The sequence below is a fragment of the Dermacentor andersoni genome, chromosome 9 (genome assembly GCF_023375885.2).
Source record: "Dermacentor andersoni chromosome 9, qqDerAnde1_hic_scaffold, whole genome shotgun sequence".
Classification (NCBI taxonomy): Eukaryota; Metazoa; Arthropoda; class Arachnida; order Ixodida; family Ixodidae; genus Dermacentor; species Dermacentor andersoni.
This window is the reverse complement of record NC_092822.1, coordinates 79,214,558-79,228,881: the sequence shown is the minus strand read 5'-3', so window position 1 is coordinate 79,228,881 and position 14,324 is coordinate 79,214,558. Positions and strand designations below refer to the sequence as shown.

Here is a 14,324-nt window from a genome sequence, read left to right as displayed (position 1 = left end):
GCACAGCAGCTAGAGTAGCAGTCATGCCAGTGGATAGCATTTTCCCTGAATATCAGGACTGAATGGTTGTAGACGTTGTGGAATACTACAATGCGAGAGGGCCATTTTTCGCAACGGTGTTGAATGCACTACATAGATTGCGTTGATATGACCGTTGCATTACGTACTGATGAAATTATCACGGTGCGGTCTAGCCAACATATATATACATATATACATGATGTATACATACACATCATGTATATGTATGTACATCAATACGCACACACACACACACACACACACACACACACACACACACACACATATATATATATATATATATATATATATATATATATATATATATATATATATATATATATATATATATATATATATATATATATGTATGTATATAGTGATGCTGGCTAACGGCTAAGTGTTGGCTTGATGTTGGCTAAGTGCGAACGAAATTCCAGGAATGCGCAAGGTGAAAAGTGCAATTTATTCGCTCATGTTTTTTCCAGAAATCGGCTCCGCGAATGTTACGAAAAAAAAATGGCGATATGAACATTTGTTGGCATAATATAAGAAAGCATGACCTGTCAGGCTGTCGAGTCATCGACTTCGGCCAGATTTAGGGATTACATCCCGTACAATATAAGTTGCAGAATAGCGTCGCTTTTGAAAGTCTTTCTACAGAGTGCAAGCCTGGGCCAGTTGTCCATCTAAAACGAAATCCCACGATGTATTCAATTCCTTGAACGTGCTAAGTCTACATATGACCAAACATTGCGAAATTCCAACAGCGGTTAGCGGTGCGTTGGTACGGCTTATGCTCGCTGTGGGAAGCTATACGTCAGTGGTGGTCATTACGCCTTACGCGGAAAAGACGTTGATATGGTATTGACTAGATCATGATTTGAAAGCGAATGTTCCAGGTACTAGCGGGAACGTTTACTAGAGTAAACCTCAGTTTTTCGCCTGGATTTTGAACCTTTTAAACATAAAACATAACCCTTAGGTAACGTAGCACCGCAGAAAAACAACCTCCTCGCCGCTGTTAAATTTGTCTCCTATCGGTAATCCACAACCGAAGCCAATCACTGATTCTTGCCGCGCTGTGCAGATTGTGGGTGTATTAGAAGAAGCCGGAAGAGCGCTTGGCGACGTGCCTTCTCTTTTCGGCCAAGCTATCACGGTGAGAAATTCACGCTGTTCTTGTCACTTTTGTTTAGTTTTTGATGAGAATGTAGTGCTGCACTTTATTGAACAGCAACATATGTGTTGCTGCTACTACTGTGGACAGCCCTGGAGTAAAGTGACAGGGCCACGTAGTGACGCTGGCGACTTCTGATCGCAGAAAGGAGTGTCAGGATTGTCCTCTGAAGTCATGACCCGAAGCTTACTTAGTATAGAAGAAAAAAATAAATTTAACAGCAACAAAACAGCAATAATAATAACTATAAATAAATAAGAAACATTTGTTCAATCAACGGCCAAATGTGAGAGAAATATGATATGAAGAAACGTAATTCAACAAAGGTAAGATATGCTGCTGACGCGCAACCTACTTAGTTTATTGGAGGACACTAATTTGCTTATTCGTGTTATATTTGTAATCCTGTTATGCATAGATACATAATTGTTGGCTTTAAAACCGTGTTTAAAGTTCCAGCGAACTATTCGTGAAAGGCCAGTTGTGCCCTTGTAGTGTTTTTGCCTTTTTCGGTATGTTTATTCAGACATCTTGCGAGCATTTCTTAGGTAGCACATCTATATAATGAGGTGATGTGACGCCATTCTTTTTTCATTGTGCGCAATCAATCAAGTGTGCACGCAATAAAATGTGCGTTTATTTGGAGAGATAGGGGAGCAATGGCTACACCACCGGCAGTGTTTAGTTTTATTACAATAAATTGAAATTTAGCCGACCTTCTCTCTGAAAACAGAACTCTCACGATTATATTTTTTAACAATTTATCGGGTTGTAACGTGGTAGAATGCCAGAATAAAATAACCACTTGTATACTGGAATACTGAATGTATTTTCTGGATCATGGGTGCAAATTTATTCTTAGACATTTAGACGCGGGTGTAATACCGAAAATAAGAAAGCACTTGAGCACATTCAAATTTTACTGCAAACACATGCACAAAACATGTTCTCGAGCTCAAAAGGGACATATTCGATGTGGACGATGATTTCCTGTAGCTGTTAGCACGTGCTTGGAAGCACACTCAAACGTGAAACGGAAAGAACGCAATAAAATATCTCAACAAGAAAACGCATCTCTTGGTAGATATTTGCAACTAAACTGATTACCTGCATTCTCAGAGCCATTTGTTCACGTTCCATTCAAAGCAACGGAAGTTGTATAGCAATTAATCTACGCTCTCTGCAGGCGCAGAGCGTACAGGATAACGCCGCGCAAACAGAAAAACGAAGAAGAATTACGTAATAAGAGGGGCAAAACTTCTGGATTCGTTGAGTTCTAGCCTCGTCTTTATTTTTAAATTTCTGTTTGATACAATGGAAAACATGTCTTCTGCATTATATGTTTGTGAAACGTTACTAAAGATTAGGCTACAGCCACTCGCCAAAATATCCCATCTGTTAAAGTATGTAATGGGGAGACAACAAATGCAGAGGCAACTATCATGATGAAATAGTTAGAATATTTTATTATTTGCAATGTGCTTTATATTAATAGGGAAAACACTCTGTAAGCATTGCGAAATGTTCGCATTCATATGACTATGTTAAATTGTATAGACAGTTCTAGCATTGCTATGTTTCGAACTGGTATTGTGGTTCGCGCTCACGTAAAATGTTTATATTTTATTGTAATATTCAGTTTTCTACAATGGTATATGAATTCGCTATCATTCAAACTAATTAGTTGCATTTGCATAAACTTATGAGTGCATAGGCCAATTCATGCAAAATATACAGGGTGTTTCCCGTAACATGAACCAAGGATTTAAAAGAATTTGAATGAAACTGATGACACATGCTTTCCCGTCATGTGGCGCTCCATAAAGAGTATTGTTTTACATACCGCTTAATTATTTAATTAACAAAGAGTAATTAAACAATATTTTTATTATTCAATTTAGGGCTAAGTGCGTTTGGTTGTGTTATAGAGGTGGTTCAGAAACGACTGATGCAATTTTTTGAGGCAAGGTACATGCTGCATGGCCATCCTTTTCGGCTTTAAAAAAAAAGCCCGCGAAATATGAAATAAAACCGCGCGACTGCGCTCATGCGCTATCCTAATGTGGCAATTAAAGAGAATTATAATGCTCAAACCGCTCAGAGATTTCGAACAGGGACAGACAATAACGCCTCAAGCAAACACGTATGCCTGTGTGTTCGGTGGAATACGCAGACAAACGGCAGTAGTGCACTCAACGCTGAAGAAATTATACATTAGCCACCAAGATCAACGCTGATTGTAGTCAACCAAAGCAAACAGCATACAAAGCTTTGCTTACATCGTTACCCATAGTGCATGGGATCCGCCGGTTTTTTTTTCAAGGCAATCGTGTTACGTTTAGCGCACCGCCTTGCATAGCGCCTAGCGCATGCACGGGTTTCAAAGAAAACGCATTGTTAGGTGCCATGGACAATATTGCGTCAGCACTTGGCTTGAGCTCTTGCTCTGATGATGCAAAATGCTACCCCATTTTCTTTTATTGAGTCCAGGTGCGTGTCGTCACGCTGCCGTGGGCAAATGAAGCTCTCGTGCGATTTCTGCATCATCTATCATTGGCATGCATCGCCAGCTTTCGGTTATGATGAAACGCGGCGCTCTGTGCAGGGCTGTGTTCAAGAGGGAAAGCTATTTCCTTCACATTCAGAGTGCCTGAGAGGTGTGTTATCAGTGCCTGCTAGCACTTCGTCACGAACGATTTATGTAATAGCGCGTGTAATAGTGAAATACTTATGCAATATTGCTCGGGCTCTTTTTTTCACGCAGGACGAAGGGTTACGCAATAGATCGCGCGCCACAAAAAATTAGAATTGGCGTTTTTGACGGAGCTCTAACATCTAGTAGGCACACCTCTACTGTAAATACAATCGTTCCTGGTTAAATATCACGCTCGAGTTATTCAATTCTGAAGGCCACAAATTATACCAGGTGATTCTTCACCTTGTTCCTGGTAACACACCAGTGAATTCGTGCCCCATAACATGCCTCCCTATGAAAAAAGAAAGTTCTGCCTGTTAACTCAGACGCCCTGGATATAAGGATGCAGTTATTCGGTCAATATCATGTGCGATAAACAACTATGTAACGGCTGCCGAGTTCCACATACACACACAAAAAGCATTCGTGCTTAAATGGGCTAGCAGAACTGTAGATAAATTAGGAACAATAAACTTTTGATGATTGTACGGGATGACTCACATAGTTGAATATGGCTGTATGGTAAAGCTACGCAGAAGCAGAACCCTAATTGTTAATTATCCGTCGTGAACACACTTATTGAACACGCCTATTTTAAATCTAAAGATGTAAAGGTAACGAACATGTAAGCCATGTGTGAAAAGGGCGCGATAAAAAAAGTAAGGAAGAGGAAAAACAGGGATCTTCACCAAAAGGTGAAGCTCCCTGTGTTTTTTTCTACCCTATACTGATGAGTACTGAAGATCTAGAGAGAGAAAGAGAGAGAGGTGGAGGGCAGACATGCGATCACGGCGGGTAACTATAACCGCAGACTATCACGGTGCAGTATCACTGTATAGCAGATGGACAGCACTTCGGGTAACCGTCGATCGCGCAGGTCTATAGTTCTTAAAACTGTACTAGTGCCCAATGAACTTGTTGCGCAGATTCGTGCTGAGGATTGTTGTACGCTCTTTGTGAGAAAAGGTCAACGGAGAGGCCGTGAAGTGGGCAAAGATGTAATAGCGCCTTTGGTACCCTCCACTGCGACGGCGTAAGATGTTCACATTCTGAAATAGATATGGTTTGATATTGGCCTTCGAAGAAATTAAACAAGCGTGATGGCGAGCAATCGTCTTTTTACATTGTAGAGGAAAATGACACAGGCGGCGTTGAAGAGCCTCCTCGGCACCACCGTCTTTACACGAGGCGTTGTTGGCTCACTCGATGGGAAACGCCAAATACTTTGTAAAAGCCACTGCTAGCCATCACTAGCCTTCCGTGACACTTACGTTGTCGTAGAATTCAATTCTTTCCGTGTACTTGGCTATGTTGCAGGCGGCCATGGGGATTGTTGTGATTGCCGGGTTCTGGCTTCTCGGTCTCATCGCCATGCTGTCGGTTGTGCATCCATTTATTGACGACGCAGCACGGCGGACCGTCAGATTTGATACTGATGGTTTTTTTCTGGTAACGTACTCTCTAAGCTTTCTGCAACTCTTTTGGTGATGGGAAGCTTGGAGGGGGTGCTCTCAACGTAGGAGCGTCTGTCTGAATACATGGAACGGGAGAGTCGTGTTGTTCGTCATTTGCTATACACATTTTCACATATTTTAGGATTAAATAATAAAGAACAAGGTATAACTTTGAACTGCAGCAAGATAGTGTTTGTATTGCCATCCACCGGTGTTTTAAGTAATTATTGAAATTTGAAAAGTTTGAAAAAGAGAAACGTATCAATCCAGGTTACAACTCTGAAACTCGGCAATAACATATGACTTGAAAATTCTGGAATGTTTAGCTATAGATATATCCAATGAGCACAAAATTTAATACTCAGTTTACAACGCTCTGAAATATAACAGTATATCGTGAACAAGGCTTTGCCGCACTTTTACAAGCGTGGTGGCATTTTATGGTAGCTATAATATGACTAACATGTTCATCCTCTTCACATGCACTAACAGTTGCTCTTGACATAACTGCCATATCAGGTTTCTGCTCTAGCGTTACGTCGTTGTAAACTTATACGTAATTTTATTGTTTACAATTTTGGTAATTTTTGTAAGTAATTGAAATTTTAAGCATAGCTTAGCTCCGTATAACTTAGGTCTTCAGCTCTTAATTACGGTACGTATAAGTGCTGTATTTTCCTGACTATAGGCGCACCCGGTGTATGGCCTGAAATGGTAAATTTGTGTCTAAAATTGAAATATTCTAAGTTTCTTTAGGTAGTCCGCACCCACTCGACAGCCTGCAGGGACGAAGCAGTATGCAGTGGAAAAGGGAAAAATTCATTGTGAAACAGTAAAAGTCTCGGGCCTTTAGTAGACTGAACATATTAGTCAATCCTACAAACCTAACAAGGTTCCCTACGCATTCTCCCAGTTTTCGTCTTTGTTTACGCCCCTTTCTCGCATCCAGGCCTCGACGCCAAATTCATTTGCCGCTACTCGAGTGGATAATTGTTCTGGCGCATCCTCGTGCTACACTGATCTTGGACGATGCCGTGAAGGCCCCACGTCTTTACTGTGACATCGTAGCTGTTCTTGCGTTGCGCGCAGCCGCGATGTCTCGCACATACACGCGTGACACAGCTGGAAACAAGGTATTGCCCAAGTGCCCAGAATTCGAAGCACTCAAGAGCAGCGACCATACGCATCGAGAGTAGAAAGAGAGAGAGAGAGAGAAGGGTAGAAGGAAAGGCAGGGAGGTTAACCAGACTGAGCAAATTTCGGTTCCACATCCGGAGCTGCCAAGATTGGCCGCCAATGTTGCTCTTGCACCGCCACTATAATGGCGCGGCGGCTGAATGCGCTGTGTTTTAACGGGGGAAGCACGTGTAGGTGTAGTGTAAGCCTGTCTCCTTCACGAGTTCTTCCGGCCTCAACCACATAAAATCCAGCTTATCCCGCAGTTCCCAGATAGTCGCCCGCTCCGCAGCATTTCGACTTTCAAACTCGCTTAGTCTATTTGGAACATATGGTACATTCACATCAGTATAGTAATAGTCTAAGTCGATTGAGGGGTAGTCTACGTGAGTGAATGAATGGATGGATGGATGAAATTATTTCACCTGTTTTTTACAACAGAAACGAAGCAGAAGCTTGAAGGCCATGTGGCCTGACAAAGGCTTCTTTCTGCTCGTACTACTCAGCAGACAGGCTGTACTGGGGACGCAAATCGTGTAGACATACCGAAATCAACTGGAGTGTCGCGATACAGAATATTTTCGTAAAAAGAAAAGAACACGTCTACAATAAATATAAAGATCCGACAGAATATACTTAGGATACACTTTGTTTGAAACTACATCTATAACCTGAGGACGAAAGAATCAGAAGGCTGGCAAGTTATACTGCGGTTCTAATCAGTCAAACCCAATATTGTTTGTAAAGAGAAAACTTGATTTACTCGAACCTTCCATACTTTCGCCATGAAAATCACGTAAGCGATCTAGTAGTGTAGGTGCGTGATAAACAACTAGTTGTTTTCCTTTATTGGTTCTTATATTATGTGGTCTCATATTCTGTTGGCGAAAGCTGTAGCACAAATTCGCGGGTACATTGGCGATGTACTATGGTTTGTTTTGATTATTTTATTGCATGAACATCCAGTAATACATTTGGTTTGCCTTTACCACACAATATTTAATTAACAAAATGACTTGGTTTTAAAGTTTCGTACAGGCCATGATATCCCTCGAGTGCATGTAAGACTCTTTTTTTGCCGTACAATCAGTTTATAATAATTCTTTGCGAAGCAGTACCCAGAATGAACGTGCAACAGGTTAATCGAGAATAAAGAAGTGCGTAGTATAACGAACTTTTCAGCCATAAAGGAACCAAGGTGCTCAATCTGTATAAGCAGCTAACAGTTCTGCTTAGTCACATAGCAATTTTGTCGGTGTGTGTGTTCCAGCGCAAATCTTCTTGGTACCGCACTCCGAGAAATTTTACATAATTTACCTTATCTATCATTCTTTCTTCAAAAAGAATAGCCGCATTGTAGTTTTGTGGCTCATTAATAGGTACAAATGTCACGTCTTTTGTTTTAGAAGAATTCATTTTTGCTTATTCTGTTGTAACCAGCAAGAGAGTTGCTTCAGGTAATTGTTAACATTCGATTCAATGTCGGTTATACTAGCACCATTAAAGAATATGCTAGCATCGTCTGCATACATGATTAATTGAGGAGACTCGCGAATGCCACAAAAGTCATTAATATGAATTATAAACAAAAGAGGTCCAAGTATTGATGCTTGCGGAACACCCGTAATGATTTCCGCGTAAGATGAAACGTCATTGTTTGTACTGATTTAGTGATAACCATTGGTTAATTAATGTCGTAAATGTTCTAGTACGATGCCTCGTACATCACACTTTTCCAATTTGCTAATTATTAAATTTTTTATACTGAATCGAAGGCTTTCCTGAGGTCTACTAATAATCCCAATGTGTGCATTCTATGTTCAACATTATTTATTACATTATGTTTGATATTAAGACGAGCTGCCTCACAAGATTTATTTTTTTGGAAACGATATGGTCATGGCCTTATTACTTTATATTTACAAGAAAAATCGTGACCCACTATTCGCGGCACTCGAACACCTTCGATAGAACAGGGAAGACAGATATCGGCCAGTAATATGTCACTACGTGTTTATTACCTCCTTTCTTAATACAACATACTCGTGCTATTTTTGGGATATCTGGAAAGATGCCACTTTCAAACATTCTATTTATGATGTGCACTATGACAGGTGCAATTATATACGAAATATATTTCATTGTTACTGGTTTAAAATAATCATACGCAGTAGAAACGTTGTTTCTTTACAATAAGCAGTAGTGGCACAATTTCCGCAGGTGTGACAGCTGTAAGCATTGCTGAGTTAGTCAGTACGAATTCGTTTAGCTATGCCAGCTATGCATCCAGCTGTCCACATGAACCGCCATCGCAATTCCTTCTTATTTTTTTCTGCGTCACCATGAAGTCATTCGCCATACCGTGTGCGGTATTCGTTTAGGAACACCTCTGAGGATGATTGCAAGCACGGTACCATTGCACCCATTCTGGCTTTTTTGGCTTTTCTAATTAAGAAAGTTATTGTTAGTTCTGCGGACAAACTGAAAAATAATATTTGCTTCATCTTGTCGTGCAGTAGGCATTCGGTGCCAGATGTCGAGATAAGCCCCTGAGACCTCTTCCTATACAGCTCACCAGTCTGCGTTACAAAGATTACTGGTTCACCTTCAAGTGAAATGTCCTTTTTCTCAATGTTATTGGTGCGTTGATATTGTTCGTCAAGTCTGCCTGATAGCTTGGCATTCTTAGCGCGAAGACTCTGGTTTAGTTTCAGAACCAGCTGTATTTATGCTTACAGCCCAGTGGCATTTTGAAACTTAGCGCTTATACCCCTGAAGTCTGCCCTGAGCTCCCGCCTCAAATCTTCAATGGCCTTAGCCTCGCTCGACATATATATAGGACAACAAAACTGCACGTCAGGGCACTAAAGAAAACAGGCAACATGAATAAAAAAAGTACAAGAAAGCTGATGGATTCGGCAGCGGTGCACAGATTCTATGACTTATTGGCTAAATAAGTGTATAACGCTCACCTGCAAAGGTGGACGCAATATTTCGAAGTGTCCCTGTAGTGCGCCTTTGCTGAAACGTGACAGATGCTCGTTCCGTTGGTGTTTTTATGCTGCAATTTGTCACTCGCCTGGCCCTTGCGCAATGGCAGAAGAGTAGCTCCGGCCACGTGACGTCCGATCACTGTTGTGGTGCAGACACACGGGGCAGTCCAGACGTCCAGTGGGGCCATAGCACGATGGTTGAGTCTGCAAAAGCAGACGCAATATTTATACGTGGATGTGTAGTGCGCTGCTGCCGTGCTTGTACATTTTAAACGTACTTGAACGGTGAAGCTAGAGCTGGCCCTTAAGTAAACCTTCGTCGCCTTGCGTCTAAAGCTCACGTATTCGCGTATGTTGCAGTACTTCGCCGATGTTTCTATAGAACAAGGCACATTTGTTCTGCAATGGGATCGCACCATTGCCATTTCGCGTGTACATGCATCCAAAGGTAGATCACAACACCTCTATCCGCATAGCTCCATTCATAGTTGCCACAAGCACACGAGAGTGCAAGTCTAAATAAAAGTTAATAACAAAATCATTGCTCCATAAAAGAGCTCTTCGGCAACACTAAAACGTGTGATTTTGTGATGGCATCTTGTTCTATTTGCATCTTTACCTAATGAGCGGTTTTTATTGTGTTTCTGATGACAGGCCATGTGCCCGCCATACGTATTATTATTCCTTTGGCTGGCGAACATCGTCCTCAGCTGCCAGCACTTCGTCGTAGCTAGTACCGTAGCCGCCTGGTACTTTACAAGGTGAGTTAATCATCGAAATAAATTTTATTACAGGAACCCATCGACATCGGTGTTTAGCACACCAATTCTGGGTCACTCGATTGAGTGGCACTGTCTGCAGAGCCCACAGGACAACTAAATTTCTGGATCTGAGCTTTGTAGGAGAAAATTCGGTATATTATGTTAACAACTGATTCCTTTACTTTAGTTACCACGTAGACCAGGTAAAAAAATTTAATGACATAACTGAGTTCCTCGAAAGCTTAAGAAAACTAAAGTGTCGTATGTAACAAAATTTCATGAATGCTGCATTGTCCCCCATACCTAACGCCACCGGTGCACTTCCTGTAGTAACAAACAGGCGCTGTGCGCGCACTCGAAACCGCACAACGAGTATCATATGATTAATGGTTAAATACATGTTCAGTGCACGCGCCATTCCTAGCAGAAACAAGCCGAAGCACATGTTCTCGTTTGATGCACGCAAGTTAACTGTACACGTCTCGGCGCTGGCCGAATGCAATAAAAATAGGGATATCTGCATATCCATTGTGTGGACTTCGCATAAAAAGCATCGTGAGTGAAAAGAAATCAGAATAATCGGACTACAAGATATGTTCGAAGAAGTCTTGACGCAAATTAGCTACTTCTCTGTTGCCTTCACAGAACAAAATCACAAGTGCTCTCTCTTCTTGGCGTCGTAATGTTGCACTCCGTAAGGGAACAAGTGAGTAAGAAGGATGTAACAAAAGCCAAACTTGTTGAAATAGGCTTGCATTTCCGTCGTTTAAGCCCTTTCTCTTACTCGACTCCGATGCAAATCGTCTGGGCACTGCTGTGGCTCTGTACTTCTATGCCAGCGCAGGCACAAGACGCACATGAGCGCGCCGGTGATGCGCAGCATGCAGCTCCTGGTTGGCTACCACCTGGGCTCGGTCATCTATGGCTCGCTGGTGCTCGTCGTCGCGGATCCCCTGAGGGCCATCATCTCTGGCTCACGTCTCGTGTGAGTGAGCAGGGGCACGGAGTCACAGGCAAAAGCTCATCAAAATGTACTCGAAAGAACAGATGAGTAACAGCCCCGATGGGTGTTCCCTGCTGCTGGTGTTGGTGCTAGTTTGAACACACAATAACGGTGTTAATTCAAGGAAACGCTCTTTTATATGTTATGATGTTTGTGGAATACTACATAAGCGTGGCGGCGTGTCAGGTCAGTGCTCGCCTTCTGAGAGGCTATCATTAACGAGACTGCAATCTATACCAACTCTCTCTCTCTCGCTTTTGTTGTTGCTGATTCTATCTTCCTAATTGTTTTCTGCTTTGTAAGGTTAACAGTGTAGTCCACCGTCTATGCACTTGTGCATGCTCGTAAGCTTAGTTTAGCGAACAAAGTGAAATTTGTTTTATCTCCATCTCTTCTGAGTTAGTTTCCCACAATGACAATTTGGCTTTCATGGCAATTAATGAGTCTGGGTAACTGAACGAGTTTATTGGTGGCACATAAAGTTGCCACATGGCTTTTTGAATCCACTGAAAGTTAGGGACAGATTTCAAGACGTCGTTACGTAGGTAGTCGAAAACGTTTGTTTAGGAGTGCCTTTGACGACTCATAAGTATGAAGAGAATTTTTATCACTGCCCTAAGTGCAGACAAGATAAAAAACAACATGACAACGGGATACGCACTTAGTGCGACTGCTTCGCACGGGGTTACGCTTTATAACTCATTGTGTATACATGTGCGTACACGTCTGCAATAGCTATAGAGACACCACTTCAACCAGCCACATATAATTGAGATTAAGAAAACAACATATATATGACGCTATATTCAAGCTGTGTTTATATAAAGCTATGTTTGAAATGCTTTCTTTTCTAGCTTGAACGAAAAGACTCAGGCGGGGGTGTCAGCGACCAGGATTCTGAGGCCGTGTTGTAGCTGCCTCGACCGATTCTTGATGCACCTTAACCGCAAGGCCTACATTATCATGGGTGAGCATCTCGCCCTCAGCAATGGATTCACAAAGACTGTCTTTACAGGCGTGACTCGCATCTACTTCTACTAAATCCCGTCCCAAGGCTGTGAGCTGCAGCTGCGGGACGTACTGCGAGCTGCTTTGCAGGACAGGTGCACGTAGCGACCCAAGTCGGCATCAAAGAGGTTCCCCCAAAAGCGCCCCGTACCCAGCGTCGCATACCCACCGACCCAAATTGGTTGTACTGTTGGTTTCAAGATCCGGTTCCCTCAGCACCGCAGCCCAATGCCCTATCGCATGCACCCAGTTACCCGAGTTGGTGGGAAGATATGCAGGAAGTAATGAAGTAATAAAAGGACGGACACCGACCAACACAGTGCTAAAGAATGAATAAATTTAAAAGACGTTTCGGCTTCACTACGGAAGCCTTGTTCACAATGGGATGACGGAAGGTTCATGGAAGCTTATATATACTTATGAAGATATGAAGATCTTATGAAGGTATGCAAGGCACGCAAATACATAGGTAGGCAGACATTGCAATGGGTGTACGGTGTCCTCGGAATTCTAACTGCAATAAAAGTCCGTTTTCCTCGCAATCGCATGGTTTGGTATGGTGGGTGTTGCATGAATTTGGTGAACAAGGTGTCGCTTTGGGTTTTCAAGCACGCACTAAATTTGTTCGCTTTGAAGCTCCAATGTGTTGCAGATTTACCCCAACTGTCATTTTCTCGAACCGCGAACTCCTTACGACGTCATGTAACTGTACATTGGTAGATTGTATAACCTGCCAATAATAAATACAGTGATTAAATTGATGGCGTGCGCTGTAGTTGGTACTACTGGTTGACATCCAAGTCACCTAAGCCCGAGGTCTGTCAGTTATTGTTTACTAAGGTGCGCGTTTATCCAGGCATGCAGTTGTCCAGACTTCCAGACGTGCGGTAAGGTATAGTGCAGTAACGCTGTCACGGGTGAAATCGGGCAACCTACTAACTTGGCATTGTGCTTCAATGTTGCAAAAACACCAAGCTAATGTTGCGACATGCAGCGCCAGGTGTATGGAAACTGTGCTTTATAGAAAAAGTGTGTCTACGAGTGGTAGAAGTGCTTCCGTGACCGTCGGGACAGCGTGAAAGGCATGGAACAACCAGACAGGTCATGATCATGCATCTACAAAAGTAATCAAGAAAATTTGACAGCTCTTGATTGAAGAGGATCGGCTGACGGTTCAAATTTTAGAGGAGGTGACAGCAGTGCCATATGTGACTGCTTATGCAATTGTAATGCGCCCTTTCAGGCAACTAAATCATGAAATCAATCATTCATTTATTCAATCAATAATTCATTGATGGCAGGTTGTACGCTGTTAAACGTTTCTAATTTTTGTGCAAGTTTCTTTATGTTTGAGCGAGTCAATGAACATTTTCTTATCATTGTGCGTCTTATCTAGTCACTATAGGTTTAGTTGCACTGTTAAAATAAATTTGATTAAAATCGTTTCCCCAGTAGCCTAAAGAAATTGTACACACCAACTGTTATAGAATGCGGTGGAACGGTCACTTGCAGAAGTTGCAGCAAATACAATGTATATCTTCGTAAGCAAGATTCTATATTATACAATACATAAAATGTCCCTTTAGTTTAAAAATGTACATGGTCCTTGTTGACATCTTTTCTTGATTTGCTCGTTCCTTAGAGAACGCAATCTATTACTACACTCTTTCTGTTAGGGCCACTGCTGTAATGCCTTGCTGCGAAGGAAAAGATCCATAAAGAATGAACGATCGAATGAGTGAATGAAGAATTATACGCAAAGAAATAGATGCATCGAATAAAGAAGTTAATACCACTAATTGTGATATAACATTTTTCGCCACACACATTATCGGAACATGGGCTCCGACCAAATTTAACGCTATAACATTCATCTTGTTCACCACGTATTTAAGAGAATTCCACACGCCTTGAAATAGTTTCCTCCTGCAATCGCTGTGGTGGTTCTGCTTTCGCGAAAATGGTTGTTGAGACAACTCTTGTTCTTTTGTTTCCTCCCAAATTAGAGCGGACAGAAAATGTGTTAATGCAGT

At 42.0% G+C, this 14,324-nt stretch overlaps 1 protein-coding gene across 1 annotated transcript in view; it reads left to right on the top strand.

The window, feature by feature from the left end:
* The window catches only part of LOC126528285 (choline transporter-like protein 1), a 112,250-nt gene that overhangs the window by 81,730 nt on the left and 16,196 nt on the right, over positions 1 to 14,324 (top strand). Inside the window, exons 11-15 of the mRNA XM_050176176.2 lie at positions 1,112 to 1,183; positions 5,214 to 5,345; positions 10,174 to 10,280; positions 11,125 to 11,265; positions 12,138 to 12,250. Of these exons, the coding sequence (XP_050032133.2) occupies positions 1,112 to 1,183; positions 5,214 to 5,345; positions 10,174 to 10,280; positions 11,125 to 11,265; positions 12,138 to 12,250 (565 nt within the window). The remainder of the gene's footprint in view (positions 1 to 1,111; positions 1,184 to 5,213; positions 5,346 to 10,173; positions 10,281 to 11,124; positions 11,266 to 12,137; positions 12,251 to 14,324) is intronic.